The sequence below is a fragment of the Diadema setosum genome, chromosome 5 (assembly GCF_964275005.1).
Source record: "Diadema setosum chromosome 5, eeDiaSeto1, whole genome shotgun sequence".
Taxonomy (NCBI): Eukaryota; Metazoa; Echinodermata; class Echinoidea; order Diadematoida; family Diadematidae; genus Diadema; species Diadema setosum.
In genome coordinates this window covers 6,392,439-6,407,820 of record NC_092689.1, presented here as the reverse complement: position 1 = coordinate 6,407,820, position 15,382 = coordinate 6,392,439, and the positions used below count along the sequence as shown (strand labels likewise).

The following is a 15,382-nucleotide window of genomic DNA, read 5'->3' as shown; positions in this document are numbered from 1 at the left end:
AGGTCGGCATATGTTGAATTCACCTCTTGGGAAAAGACTATTCTGAATACAGCACTATTATATAGAGTTCACTGAAAATAAAAGTGCTATGGGAGAACTGAAAATATTACAACTACATTGTATGTCAGTAAATAACACAAATGCTGTCCCATAATCAGGTTATATTTCACCTTTCCCCTTCCCCTGTGTTTGCTACATATGAGATACAAAACGTTCCTTTGATACTGTGTTTGGAGGAATGTATTATCTCACGATCTCCAAATTTGAAAACAAAATATTTTTTTTAAATGTTTTTCACCACATTGAAGTGTTGATAACTGATATGAAAGTTTGTAAAAATACAATATTATATTTTCAGGCATTTTTTTAACACTGTTGGTGAAGCCCCTTGATTCAATTCTGCAGGGGTAGCATTGATGTGGTGCAAAAATGTTGAACCACTCATTCCTAATCTCAAGTTTGATCTCTGAATATAATATTAACAACCTGAGACAGAATGAGTGTACAGACTCAACATAATAAGAAACAAGTTTGTATTGTACAAGTCTGCTGTGATGTCAAATACTGTACAATCTGACATAGTAGAGTTGTAACATTCTAGCTTTTTAAACATACTCAACAAAAACACACGGCACAAATTTGAAACAGGAAGATGGCAGCATCTTTCTGCATATAATACCACATATGAAACATTTAGGTCATTATATCTCTTATGCATGACAAATAGAAAATTATGCCAGAAACAGGAGCATGGTCACTTGACCAGGACAGCACTTTATGAACCTTGTTAATCACTGACAAATACTGTATACGCTATATATTTCGCGTGGGTTTTATTTTCGCGAATTTCGCGAGTCGGGAGCTATTCGCGAAATTAACAACACGCGAAAATATTACCTTCCAAAAATGAATCCCTTGCCTTGATGATACGAACATTTCAGTACTAGTATAGCATGTCATGGCTGACTGAACAGACCATACTGGCTAAGCTTGTTTACGTACATATAGCACGTCCACGTCTAACTACTATTAAACTAGTATACACAGCCCAGTCGCTGTAAGTAGCATTCGCACAGCACAGCGTATTAACAGCGTCTGGGGTGGTCGGGCTAGTCCACGTCTACTTACGAATACCGTAGAGCCAATCCATTATCGCAACCCCTTGTACCACTCGTCAGAAATCTAGCGCGATGGACTTAACCACTTCAAAAATGTTGAATTCTAACTTACTAGTTCGCAGAGTTTGGTAAGTTTTTTTCATGCAGTGTATAACTAGTATCATTCTTATTTGCTAGTAAGTTGAAAATTCACACTTTCTTTGCCACTTCATATTTTCTCTGGTCCCCCAATCGCGAATTTAACCACTCGCGAAAATGTGTGACAGCGGCAATTCGCGAAAATTTATTTACGCGAAAATTATAGCGTATACAGTATCCTACTGAAATCCTTGCATCTTATTGGCTGAGAGTAAATTTGTTGGTGGAAATCACTGACAAAACATTGATAAAATGCCCCAGGACACTGCCTACATGATACCACGTGATCCTGACCCCTAAAACGGTCAAAACTCTCAGATCCTTTGAACTCTCTCCACAACATTTTATTTTCTGTGTCTACTACATCTGTAATTCTATTACTAGAAGAACTTTATCTTCAAGAGATATTTTTATTTGAAAACACATCAAAACTATGCTGATACAGAACAAGCCAATGCCCATACCGAAAAAGAATATCATCCGATAGCCATCGGATGATCATCCGATGGTTATCGGATAGCATTTGGGCAGTGATTTGGTAGCTATCAGCAATCACCCGCTACCCGATGTCTTCCTGATAGTTTCTAACCCAGTTATCAGCAAGACATCGACTAACTGATGGCCAATTGATAACTATCAGGAGCACATCAGCAAACTTGGTTTTCGAAACAGCTTCTCACCTAACCATCGGGAAGACATCAGGTAGCTGATGTCTTTCTGATCGTTTCTAACCCAGTTATCAACAAGACATCGGCTAGCCGATGGCCAATTGATAACTATCAGGAGCACATCAGCAAACTCGGTTTTTTAAACAGCTTCTCACCTAACCATCGGGAAGACATCAGGTAGCTGATGTCTTACTGATGGCAAAGCATCAACCATCAAGATGACATTGGCAAATAAAAACAGTTATCAGGAAGCCATCAGAAAACTTGTAGTTTCAAAAATCTGATCATGTGTATCACCAGGAAGACACCAGCAAACATAGTCTCTGAAACCAGGAGTTCATATACAATATATGTTTGTGTGTCATTACGAAAATTTATGGGCCAGGCCAAGAGACTGGGGGAGAGACTGTATGGGGTGATGATGACCTTGTGGTCAGACCAATGAGGTGCCCACCTCCCTGGTTAAACCATCTTTGAAATAACCGTTGGCCATATCATTCCTACACCACTCCATGCACAACTCCAGTAGGGTCTATGTCTCTCCTCCATCATTCTTATCAGCAGGTAAGCAAGTTTCTCATTTTATCCCATATTTTAATGTCACACAGTAACAGAATGTTGTGAAAACTGAAGAGCCTGCAATTATGGTGGATCAAGTGTAGCTGCAATGTTCAGTATGAGCCTTATAGTATCCAGTGTCAACTAGAAGATGATGAATCAACATGATTACCCAGTACTGTACAGCTGTACCAACTGAATGGTGAGTGATTGTGAACCCGCGAGATGTTTATGGTAGTCTCTAAAAGGACCAAGCAATGTTACATGGTATCAGGAGTGGAGCCTAAACGTTTTTGCATCGGAAATTGTGTCAATTAACTCCTGTCATGTGATACGTTAAGCTCCATGAGACATATTTACACAAATAGCTATGAGTGGGACTGTGTGTGTTGTGCACTGGATATATACCTGCGTGATGGTAAGTCTACCGATCGGACTTTGAGATATTGGTGGGAAATGCTTTATAGTACTAGTATCTCTATGAACCGAGATAGTCTCTGCATGGATTGTGGCAATGACATATAAATTGAAAATTGATCGTAACAGAGATTCCTGCAGAAGGGTGCTGACTTCGTGTGACCGGATACACCAGCCAGAAATTGTCCCATTACTATAACGTACAAGGATTGTGACGTGGTTTGTGGATGCATGCGGATTTCTTCATTTGATTTTACATGATGGCCGAGCAGCTATACAGCCTCGACCCAAACAGCTTGAATTTGAATCTACAGCTAATCTAAGAGAATGGACAGTGGAAAGAGGAATTCCTGCTACCGATCTATTGATACTTATGTTTCTCTAGCAATTATGGATGGGAAAACTGAGCAAATCAAAGTTTAGATACTTGCAATACCGTACCTGATGTTGGCCAAGAGGTCATGAGGTACCAGATGGTCAAGCCTGCAGAAGAGACTCTTCAGAGTGTGTTCGAAATGTACCTGTCAGCAAGCCATTGCTGGTGGCTGGTATATAGGTATACATCCATATAGTGCTATCAGCCATCGGAAAATGTACCCATGTATCGGAAAGCCATTGGCAAATGTATACCCATCAGCAAGCCATCGGGAAATTTACCCGTCAGCAAGCCATCAGGAAATTTACCCATCAGCAAGCCATCGGGAGATTCACCCATCAGCAAGCCATCGGGAAATGTACTCATCAGCAAGCCATCTGCTAGCGGATGGCTTGCTGAAGGTAACTAATTTGCATGTGAAATTGCCATCCGATAGCCATCGGATAACCACCAGATAGCCATCGGATGGCCAGTAGGTATAGCGATCCGCAGTGCTATCAGCAAGCCATCAGGAAATGCACCCATCGGCAATTGAAGCCATCGGGAAATTTACCATCAGCAAGCCATCGGGAAATTTACCCATCAGCAAGCCATCTGCTAGCGGATGGCTTGCTGATGGTAACTAATTTGCATGTGAAATTGCCATCCGATAGCCATCGCATAACCACCGGATAGCCATCGGATGGCCAGTAGGTATAGCCATCTGCAGTGCCATGACGCAAATCTCTCGTTTGAAGAGGCTACACCCCAGTAAATAATGCCAGTGCATATCTTGGCAATCAATGACTTAAAGTCAAAGATATAAAACACCTGTTTCTTGACCCTGGCCTAATCTAAGCATCAGTCATCGCCACAGCGCCACAGGAGGGGGGGGGGGGGGGGGCACCGCGAGAGGAGGAGATTGTTTTGGTTTTGGCATGGGCCATGTAGCTCCATGGTGCGTGTGTGTGTGCGTGTGTGTGTGTGAGTGTAGACATTCAGCGTATGCAGACAGAGCATGCCTGTACTGTAGTGACCGGAACTATTGTCATTCCATTTTGCTCTCCCCTTCTCCCTCCCCCATCTCTCCCCCCTCTCCCTCCCTCTCTCCCCCTCGCTCTCCCTCTCTCTCTCTCTCTCCCTCTCTCTCTCTTTCTCAATGATCCAGTCAGCAGGCTGATTGTAACCAGGGAGGTAGTCTCACCTCCCCGTTGTAACTCACTGCCAAATAGCACATTGTCAGCACCGGCAAACTGGCAATGCTCTCCTTCTTATTCCTGTATTTTCGTTATTTACGGGTCAATTTTTTTCGTTCGAAATGTAAAATGGATGACCATAGAATTTCTCAGTAGAATATAAAATTGAAAACTTTAGAAAGGATAGAGAAAATTGAGTTCACTTTGAATGGTCTGCCACAGGCAGATATCCTTATCATGCTCTTACGTAATACGACAGCTGCTTTCTCAGCGATCCAGTCAGCAGGCTGATTGTAACCAGGGAGTAGTCTCACCTCCCCGTTGTAACTCACTGCCAAATAGCAGCGGCAAACTGGCAATGCTCTCCTTCTTATTCCTGTATTTTCGTTGTTTACGGGTCAATTTTTTTCGTTCGAAATGTAAAATGGATGACCATAGAATTTCTCAATAGAATATAAAATTGAAAACTTTAGAAAGGATAGAGAAAATTGAGTTCACTTTGAATGGTCTGCCACAGGCAGATATCCTTATCATGCTCTTACGTAATACGACAGCTGCTGGAGTCATCAAACCCTGGCTTGGCCTCCAGGTTTGTCACGCCCGAGCAGAAAGTTTATTTGCAATGGACAAGTACTTCGACTCCCAACTCTCAAACAACAAATAAACGCACCCCACTTTGGAAAAATTCGGCTGGGGTCTCGCCTCAAACGAGAGATTGACGGCATGGCTATCAGCAAGCCATCGGGAAATGTACCCATCGGCAAGCCATCGGGAAATGTACCCATCAGCAAGCCATCGGGAAATGTACCCATCAGCAAGCCATCTGCTAACCGATGGCTTGCTGATGTTAACTAATTTGCATGTGAAATTGCCATCCGATAGTTATCGGATGGCATAGCATCGGATAACTATCGGATGGCCTGCAGATGGCCATCTGCAGACCACATTTATTTCGCTATGGGTGGTAATGATATGTGTTCATGTTCCACTATACATAGAATAAATTGAGAAGAGGGGTGTTGCCCCCTAAAACTCCCTTGGGCTTGATTGCAGACCCCCACTTGCAGTCCTTTGACAGCCCCATAATCAGCCCCTTTGGCAAATATGCTTGAATTTTGTAGCTCTCAAATAAAGAAATATCTCCAATTGCACAGACAAATGTTTGTAGCACTGTGTCAGAGTCGGGGTCATGTATAGAAAGACAGTCTGTAACCTTTTCATAGTAACTACAACTGTAATCATACATTGTACAATGAATGCGGTTGATGGATGCTATGGTGTGGTTTAAGACAAAGTCATATTCAATGATGAAATTCAAGCGGACAATACAAAATCACATTTCCTGACCGATCACACAACTTTGGGATATGGATGTACAATTGTTCAAAGTACCTGTTGCTCTCTCCAAGTTTGCTTGGGCTGGTGCCCATTCCCTCATAATCCTCCCCCATGGGATCTCCGTCCATGCTATCAGCCATGATGGCTGCTGAATAGAGCAAAGTTTACCTGCAGAAGAAGACAGAATAAATGACCATTAGTTATCAAACCTGCAATACAGACAAACCTGTTTTCAAATGCAGGGATAGACATTTAAAATCAAGATGTGATAATATGTTAGACAATTAAAGCAAAGATACATATTGTTTCTTATGTTCTCACTTTATGACCAGCAAAGGCAATTTGGTTGGTTTTGTTTTGTTTGTTTTGTCTTTTAATTATCATTAAAATTTATATGGACATGCCGAGATTTAACAGGAATATAAACAAAGACAGGAGTCAGAAGAGAAAAACAAAAGCAAATGGAAACTATTACTTCATGGCAAAGAAATGAATTACAGTACATGGATGTATCTGGATAATCAGTATGACTCATAACTATCGCTTCCAACATTGGATAAATTCCCCTGTAGTCAAGAATACAACAACAAAGCATGCAGTGTTATGCTCTCTTACACACATTATCATACCTAATATGTAGTGTCCTTAAAGAGAACTGTCAATAACGTGCAAACTCATCCATTCTATTCATCACTGATCATACACTTACTGAATAAACATGCACAGCATTTGGCCCATCAATAATTGGAATATAAATGCACACACACTTCTCTGTGTTGTGCACACAGACACATCAGCCTCTGACTCAAAACTTGCATTTTTATATAAAGGTTGTGTTTCTGTATTCAACCGAGAACAAAGTGCCCATCTTAGCTGTACAAACTGTTCAATGTCCATCCTGCATTGCAATTCTTTGAGCAGTGCCGTGAGAATGTGCCACCTGGTCTTACGAACAACTGCTCTATAAATACAAATTACTCGGATAACGTTATTAGAGGTATACATGTATCATCAGCTGCACCATGTTTACTCTGGTGTTACAGCTTTTGTGCAGAGGCACAAATTTCTGTAATAAACTGTTACTCGGATACAGTCCTCATGCTGTAACACCTTTAACAGCAATCCACACAATTACCATAATGAATTCTCTACCGATAGTTATTAAAGGAGCTGATCATAAAATTGTATTTAAACAAAACAAAACAGGGGGGTCATCATTTTGGCATTAATGGAATCCCGTGGATGGGTATTTAACACTTGCTATTCAAGAATCAAATGTTTGATACAGTATTCATTGCATAATCGGGCATCTGATAACCGGGAACCTCGCTTAAATGACATACACTTCCCAGAAACATTTCCAATGCACGTTATTTTCACTGGATAATCAGGCGGGGACCTCTGATAAATGGGACAATTTTTCTTCAAGCGATCTTTGATTTTGTTGATATTTTACACAAAAAATCTACCAAAATACCACAACAATATTTTAAAGATTCCCTATCAGTTGTCGTTTACATCGAACTTACAAAGCAAGCTTCGGACTGGTGTGTTTTGACCTTCGTCCATCCAGTACACGTACATTTCAGCTCGCTGCCCGCCTTCGCACACTTTTCTGTATGTGTAGAACCCATATATGGCGAGCTAGATCGCTACATATTGACAACACATGTACAGTGCAGTGATCGCGGCAAGTAAACAATCAAGCCGTGATGATTGAATGATTGAAGGACTTTTCATTGACGTTCCCACATCAGTTCTGGGTAATCATTTCCCATGGTTGTGGATATGTATTTATACGGAACGCCCTACGTGTCCAAGAATTCTACGAATGTTTAAGAAAGTGCTAGCTTTTAATCCACATTGTTTGTGTTCGAAGAGAGGTGACAGAAGAAGAACCCGGTTGCGATTACTCTACATCATTGCGAGAATGCAGGGAGAGCTAGAGGGTCGCGCCGAGGGGTAGCGTGGTTGTGTATTCATGTACATGTACAGTACGTCAGTATGTGTGTGTGTGTGTGTGTGTGTGTGCACTACATGTACATGTCGTATGCCGTTAGTGTATGGTGAGTGCTCATCGCGAAATCGGGCACCCCGCTTAAAGGGGCCGTGTTTGCTACTCCCAACCTGTCCCGATTATGCGATGAATACTGTATATGACTTGTTTTAGGTTTAGTACCCCTCTTTTGGTTGAAGCACAAAGAGACCAATGTGACTGTTTTCCTCATCTGGTGTGGGGAGAGCAATTTCTTATGAATATTTTCACAACTTTTAGTAAGAACAATAGGCCCCCGGATTTGCTTTGATCAGAATCTCGAGGGAATTGTTAGAAAGAGAGACATAAACAAGATTTAATGTACAGTCATGGAAATGGCTGTTACATTTCATGTGGAGTTCCCTAATTCAAATCCTTCCAAACGCTTTTGACCTTGGGAAAATGTTTTACCCACAATGTTCCCCTCCCCCTTGTGATCCAGTGTAACTGGTAATGGTGAAATAATGATGATAATGATGGCAGAGCACTGTTAACCACTGGCGAGTAAACCCTGTGCACAATTATTGTTCATTGTTATGATCAAGCAAATACTGTAGCATATACCAAGGATTATTTCTGTCCCAAGGACAGACAATGACATCCTTTGAAAATTTGAAGTAGAGTCTGCTTAAGTGCAAGACTACTGAGGCTCAGCATGAGTCTAAATACAATCAACTACACATCTGGGATAAAGAGACCCCTGGAAAGGTAAGCTTCACGTTGCCATGACAACTACAGCCTCCCATTCCTGAACTGCAGCTGTACAATCATGAGAGAACACACCGCTCACTACATAGGTTAGGAGAGTTGAGCAGTGCATGTGTGTCCTGCAGGGAAACCCTAGACTACGTGGATCACATTTCAAAACATTGATTAAAGAAATATATTAATGGAAACTGCATGCTCTCAATAACTCTGATCAGACCTCCAGCAGGCAATAGCACAGTGTGATAATGTGCAAAACTACATCATACAGTGTATGTGGAAGCTTTAATTTCATATAGATAGTACCTCATACATTTCTTTCTCTCTCTCTCTCTCTCTCTCTCTCCTTCTTTCTTGTTCTCTCCTTTCTTTCTTTCTCATCTTTTTCTTTCCGTCTGTCTGCCTCTCCTATAATTTTCATTCTACTGCATCAACAAAAAATGGCACCAGCTATCCTGCTTAGAGGAAAAGCAAGCACAGTCTCGTCTTCTCTATTTGCCCAATCCAGCGAGAACAATTTTTGTATAAATATCTAAATTTTGTGCAAGTACACACATTTGACAATCTGTCAAGCCCAGCCACTTCACCCTGCCAGTGTGCATGCTGACAGGGAAAATGTGATTATCCAGATATAGTAATGGTGAAAATCATTCGAAAGCCATCAATCACTGATTAGAACCTCTGTCAGTACTGAGTTTCAGAGCAAATAACAACCAGGCTGCACATGTAGGCACTTGATGCGATCAGCATTCCTCCTTAACAAAAATTATATGCCACTGCAATATGTGACACATCTGCCGAGTATTTTCCACAATACAGCTGTACTGCAACTGCTTAAGTGGTTGACAAAATAGACTAGATTTCAAGCATCTGCTAAGAAATCCTGCATTTAATTTTGCTAAATATTTCCCTACACAAGTCTATTGAGCACACTACTCTATCTGATAAAACAATTCAAAGATGTACAATTCTAATTGATAGAGCAGAAAAGATAATGTCTGTGTGCCTACTGTACATGAAGAAATGACAAGATTGTTTTGTGATTTTATCGTACAATGAACAAACTTTCTTTATTTTTAGTCTTTTGTTCAAAATCTCTCTTTAAGTATATTCTCTAACATACAGAAGAAATTTCCTTCCACATTTTTGCTGGAAAGAATATAATACTGAACCCAGAAATTATGTGTTGAATGAAATTCATGAGTTGCTTTGCCTATAGACTATTGCATTAGAACCTCCTCCACACAACAATAGCCAAAAACAAAATCAAAAAACAAACTACATTTCACATATTAGAAAAATGACACACATCTGCAAGCTCATCAAAATCATGGACTACTGAGTGCAAGCATTAATCAGGGTGATTACAATCACTCTGCTAGGTGAGTTTCTACACACATTTTCATTCACACAATCCAAATCTACTGTATGCACTTTGGACATTGACATTTCCGAAGAGGTTGGATTGATACTGATAACATAACTGATTAACATCAAATTGGGTTCACAATCTGTGTGTTAGGAAATATGATTTCAAACTGTCAGGACAAGGTAACCTGATTAGCCATTGGTTTCCAATGCATAGTACAATATTTCATCTTTTGGTTATTATATTGTTTAATCTTGTTGGTCAATCAGCCACTGAATATCTTGTGAATGAGGTCATCGCCCTGCTGGATTTCATGTACATTGTTGTTGATATTTCCATGCATCTAATGTAGCTGGATGCACTTGAACTGTTGCACGCAGCACTGCAGCAGTCATGAAAGAAACACAAGACAACAATAGACCAAAGTTCCTAAAATATGAATTATGTTTCCTTTGAAAATTTACCAATAGGATTAACTACAAGAATTCATATACTGTATATATAGGGTAAGATGGGGTAAGTGGGACACTGGGGCAAGTGGGGCACTTGAAGGATTATGGGTACGTACATTGTTTAGGAGAAGGCATTAGTGGAGTAAAAGTTTTGTATTAACAAACAATTACGTAGAAACAAAATGGATGTCTTCATTGTGATAAAAATTAGAATTATCAGAGCTAAAATCATCAAAAATCCTGAACATCCCACAGCCTCACTCCAAGATTTTGCGTCATAGCTATTTTATGAACAACAGTGGATGTTGGTGTCCTATTTGATTAAAAAAGCATATTTTATTGTTGTAATTTAAAGATTGTACAACAGGTAACAAGATGTTCAACAAAAATGTAAGTAGATATTTACTTTCTTTATCTATTAGTTTAATTTCCGGCATTTTCTCCACAGATGAAATATTGATCGACGGCGTGTTGAGAGCGATGTCATCATCGAGATGATAGAGCTTCCTGTCAGTGCTTTGTTTTATTCAGATTCATTTTAAGCTTATTTTTTTCTTCAAAATATTTCATTAACAAGTTCACAGGTTCGAAACCTCCTGAAAAGACTCGTTTTAGTCTTTAGAAGATTATCTTTTAAGTAAAAAATTATAATTTTGTGGACTAAATTACTCATAGAAATGGCATCTTGTTGGCCTTTATGAGACCATGACGTGAGGGCGGTAAATTTGAAAATCAAAATAATGCACGAGCAACTGAAAATTGATTTTAAAATTATTTATTGTGTTTATGGTGTTACTTTTTTTCACGAAAATTTCTTGTAGGGAACTATTTATTCAATTAACTATCAAAAAAGGGGAGAAAAATTTTACATTCCATCAATTGCGGCATTAAAGGATTTCCTGTTCCACTAACCCCATGGGGTTTGGGTAAGTGGGACGCACATAAATTGAATGGACATTGGTGACTTTATCAGTTCCGCGTACTTTCACCTTTCTCATTTTGTGTAGACAATTCTATGTGTACAATGCTGTCCCACTTACCCCAGTACAATTGTACGTCGGGGCAAGTGGGACAGTGGAGTAGTTATGACTAAAGTGTAGTCTTGAACTTAATTATGAATAATATTTACCCAAAACAATATTTGTATTGTGTTAATGGTCAAACTGTGATACTTGAATATTTCTTGCCGCGTTTTATTTTTTCGTGATTTACAAATAAAGGCTTAAGTGTCCCACTTACCCCACTTACCCCACTTTACCCTATATTATACATACATCTACACACTGAAAGATAAAATTGTTACCCCCTGCTTGCTGTCACGAAATATGAACGATATCTACAATCTGTTGACATATTCTACTCAGCCTCCAGCCTCATGGAATATGGCACCAGACCATACTTACCCATATTCAAGCAGGGGGTAACTAATGATACATGTATAGTAACTGCTATTTGCGAGACTTTACAGAAATGGTGCAAGTTGAAGATACACAACTGAATAAAATCCACCAATAGCTTGTTTGCTTCTGTAGTTACAATACAAACTTGACAATAGCAGGTAATTACTGGATAAAAAAAAATAAATAAATCTGTACATCTGCAGTCCAACTTCAGTATCAACATCTTCTACTTATGTATTTGGTCCCTTCATGATTTCATATTTTTATAAGATTTGATTTAATGTTGTAAATTCAAATCTTTTCTGTGTAACCAATGAAATTTCAGACACAGATAATGACCTTTGCCAGTAATATGCATTTTACCTATTAACTTTTCATCAGGAAATTGTACTGTATAATACACAGTAGTTTCTTCATTTGCAAAAGATCAAATGAGTCAAATCAAAGAAGCAATACATAGTTTAAAGTTAAGTTTGGGATTGACTATGACTTTTAGCTTTAACAGACATGATGTTTGATACTGCACATGTATGTACTACCCCCTGTCTGGTTAGTTGACTATTAGTATCTATATTTACAGCGAATTGTGGGAAATTCTGTCCCATACTTTTTTCTTTCTTTTTTTTTTAAACAGGGATGATATTGAGGCTTTTTGAACAAATTGGAAATCAAAATTTTCAGGTGATTTCAATACATGTACATGAAAATAGCAAAATGTGTACAGACTTGAGAAAAAAAAAAATCTGAAATCAGATTTAAATCCACAGAATATTATGTCTGTTTTTGGATACTAGTATCCCTCGAACTTAAGCGACAGAGGAAATATTGGATATTTCAAGCAATTTACACATGTAACAGCCTTTTAAGACCATACAGTATTTCCATGTAAATGCCCTTGAGATAAGCAAACCTTTTAACATGCAGGGTAAACCTTTCTCCACTGTCCCATTGTTTTACAACAATGGTAAGTTTTGTAATACTTCTTCCTTGATGCTGTCTTTGTAGTACTTTTAGTATACATATGGGGAAAAAAAGAGTGGTCTTACATGAAACAACAATCTGCCCCCAACAACATTCATAACAAAATCTCTTATCAACGTATAATTATTGCTTGCCTTGTAGTGAATACAATTTTGTATCTCTGTTACAAGCAGGAGATGCATTGTTATTATTCATATCTGCTGTCAAAATTCCTAACACAACTGTCAGAGACAGAGTGCTTTAACTGTGAGCTTTATGGACTGCTCCAAATACTGGAATTGTACCAGAATACTAGTATGTTAGTTTGATATTAACTTGCTCTTTTTTAAATCTCTTTCTCTATCACTCACTCATTCTTTCTCTCTGTATCTTTAAATAGGCATGTGAAGGACAGATCGCAACAGCATAGCTCACAAAAAGTGTAAGAGCAATGCAGCTTTCAGATTTTCTTTTGTGAGGGGCTATCCCACCATACAAAAGTTAACCCACATGCATTTGTTTCTTTGATGCTTGAAAAGGTATGAGAGCTAAACTGTCTTATTCTATTGTGGTAATGCACCACTATCTCCTTTCTTTCTCTCTCCCCCTCTTTCAATCACAATAAATTTTGAAGGACGCCAACAATGTAGATTGTCAAGTTGTCTTTGTTAGCATTATTACCAGGAAAAGGGGGGGGGGGGAGTTCATTGATTCCAAACTATGAAGTACTACAGTGTTGTAGCAAGTTTCTCAAAGTCTGAACATTTTGATTGAATTCCTTGGAAATGCACATTCATACAGGATACTCTGCTACAGTTCAAATCCTGAATTTGTTGTCCTTTTGGTGTACTCTGAGTCAACAATGTAGATTGTCAAGTTGTCTTTCTCAGCATTATTACATTATTACCACGAAGGGGGGGGGGGGGAGTTTGTTGATTCCAAACTATGAAGTACTACAAAGTTGTAGCAAGTTTCTCAAAGTCTGAACATTTCAATTAATTTGCTTGGAGATGCACAACTGTACAGGATACTCTGTTACAGATCAAATCCTCAATTTGTTGCCCTTTTGGCGTACTGTGAGTGGCAGCCCCTGTAATACCATAGACTTTTACATGACACTTCAACGACTAGTGCCTATGAACTCAAATCATATACTTGTGATAATACAAAAGTGTAAATTTGCTCCATGGTATATATTTCAAGCATTGCTTACATTTTGTGGTCTGTGGTGTGTTCAGTCATGCAGCTATATGGAACACACGTCTAACATACACAATAATCTTACTCCTCTTTCAGCACAGGACTATATTATCAAAAAGGCTACTCAGTTGACGAGAGCCTCGCAACCACACTCCTATCAGGTACCATATTCGAGAACTGAATCGCATCGCCATTCGTTCTTCCCAAGAACTGTAAGGAACTGGAATTCCCTGTCATCAGAAATTGTTTCAGCGCCATCTGTGTGTTCATTTCGAAACTATCTAACGGTTGATCACAGTGGCTAGTTATTTTCGTCATATTTTCTATGTGCTTGTAAATATCTGTAAATAAATTGTATTATGATGTACATATAGTATGTAAATAGCACCAGTCTGCAAGAATCTTCAGTCTATTGAAGGAGGCAGACTTAATCAGAAGAAGAAGAAGAAGAAGAAGAACACTGTACCTGAGTATTTTCATACAAGGGTAGACACTGCACATGTTGTAGTTATGATTACATTGTATGTTAAATGCTTTTTTTACTGTAATGACTAATGACTGCAATGAAAGGAAACTACATGTATTTAGTATGTTCAGTTTCTCTCACATACTAAAAATACTGATAGGTGTACTGTATCTACATGTATCAAGTTATATAGATACTTGACTCTGGTACTTCAAAGTGTGTCAGTGAGTCTAGTGTTCTAGTAACCAATGCACACAAGTCTATCATTAGAGTACATGGTCATACATCAACATGAAATTGCAACACTACACTTCAACAAAACATTCTTTCGTCAAGTGTTAGACTGGGCAATGACAGGCACTTTAGTGCAATTTATATGGAATGGTATTTACATTGCCATGAAGTGTTTGTATTACATGGAGGCAGTTTGCTGTGGAGTTTTCATTTGACCCAACCAGGTATATTAAATGCTTGACCTCCTGTTCAAAGAATACATCAACATTAGTGAAAGAGTTTTCATGTATGGTGTTCTGAAATTGTGTAAGGCATGCCGCTCAAGTTACTGAGTGTAAGATGGGGCTAAGAACTTTATATCTTTTTAAAAATGCCACTTAGTTTGAATTATGTATGTTACCATATATTTGCTATTTTGTAATGAGCAGGAAAGTACACTATATTCCTTGCACAATATACATGTTCTTTATCATTCTCATGTCTATTATCAAAACTTCACAGCCCAATTTCTTCAAGGCAATACATTATACATTGTACATTACATGCATGTGACTTTATATCATCCAACCACTTGCCTTGTCTTGGCTACTCCTTCTATTTCTTACTCTCTTTTCTGTTCTCTTCCTCATTTTTAAGCAGAGCTTCAGTTTTTAATTTCAGTCATTTTGTTCGTTATATGCTTTGAACTTTCAGAGGCCTCATTAATACCAGACCAACAAGGTGTGCTTCTGGTTTAGGTGCCCCATTTTTGTTCTAATTTCTATCTTAAATAT

At 38.8% G+C, this 15,382-nt stretch overlaps 1 protein-coding gene across 1 annotated transcript in view; it reads right to left on the bottom strand.

The window, feature by feature from the left end:
• LOC140228455 (uncharacterized) overlaps positions 1–15,382 on the bottom strand; it is a 105,116-nt gene that overhangs the window by 85,045 nt on the left and 4,689 nt on the right. The window contains exon 2 of the mRNA XM_072308671.1: positions 5,843–5,956. Within this exon, the coding sequence (XP_072164772.1) occupies positions 5,843–5,928 (86 nt within the window). The 5' untranslated portion in view covers positions 5,929–5,956. The remainder of the gene's footprint in view (positions 1–5,842; positions 5,957–15,382) is intronic.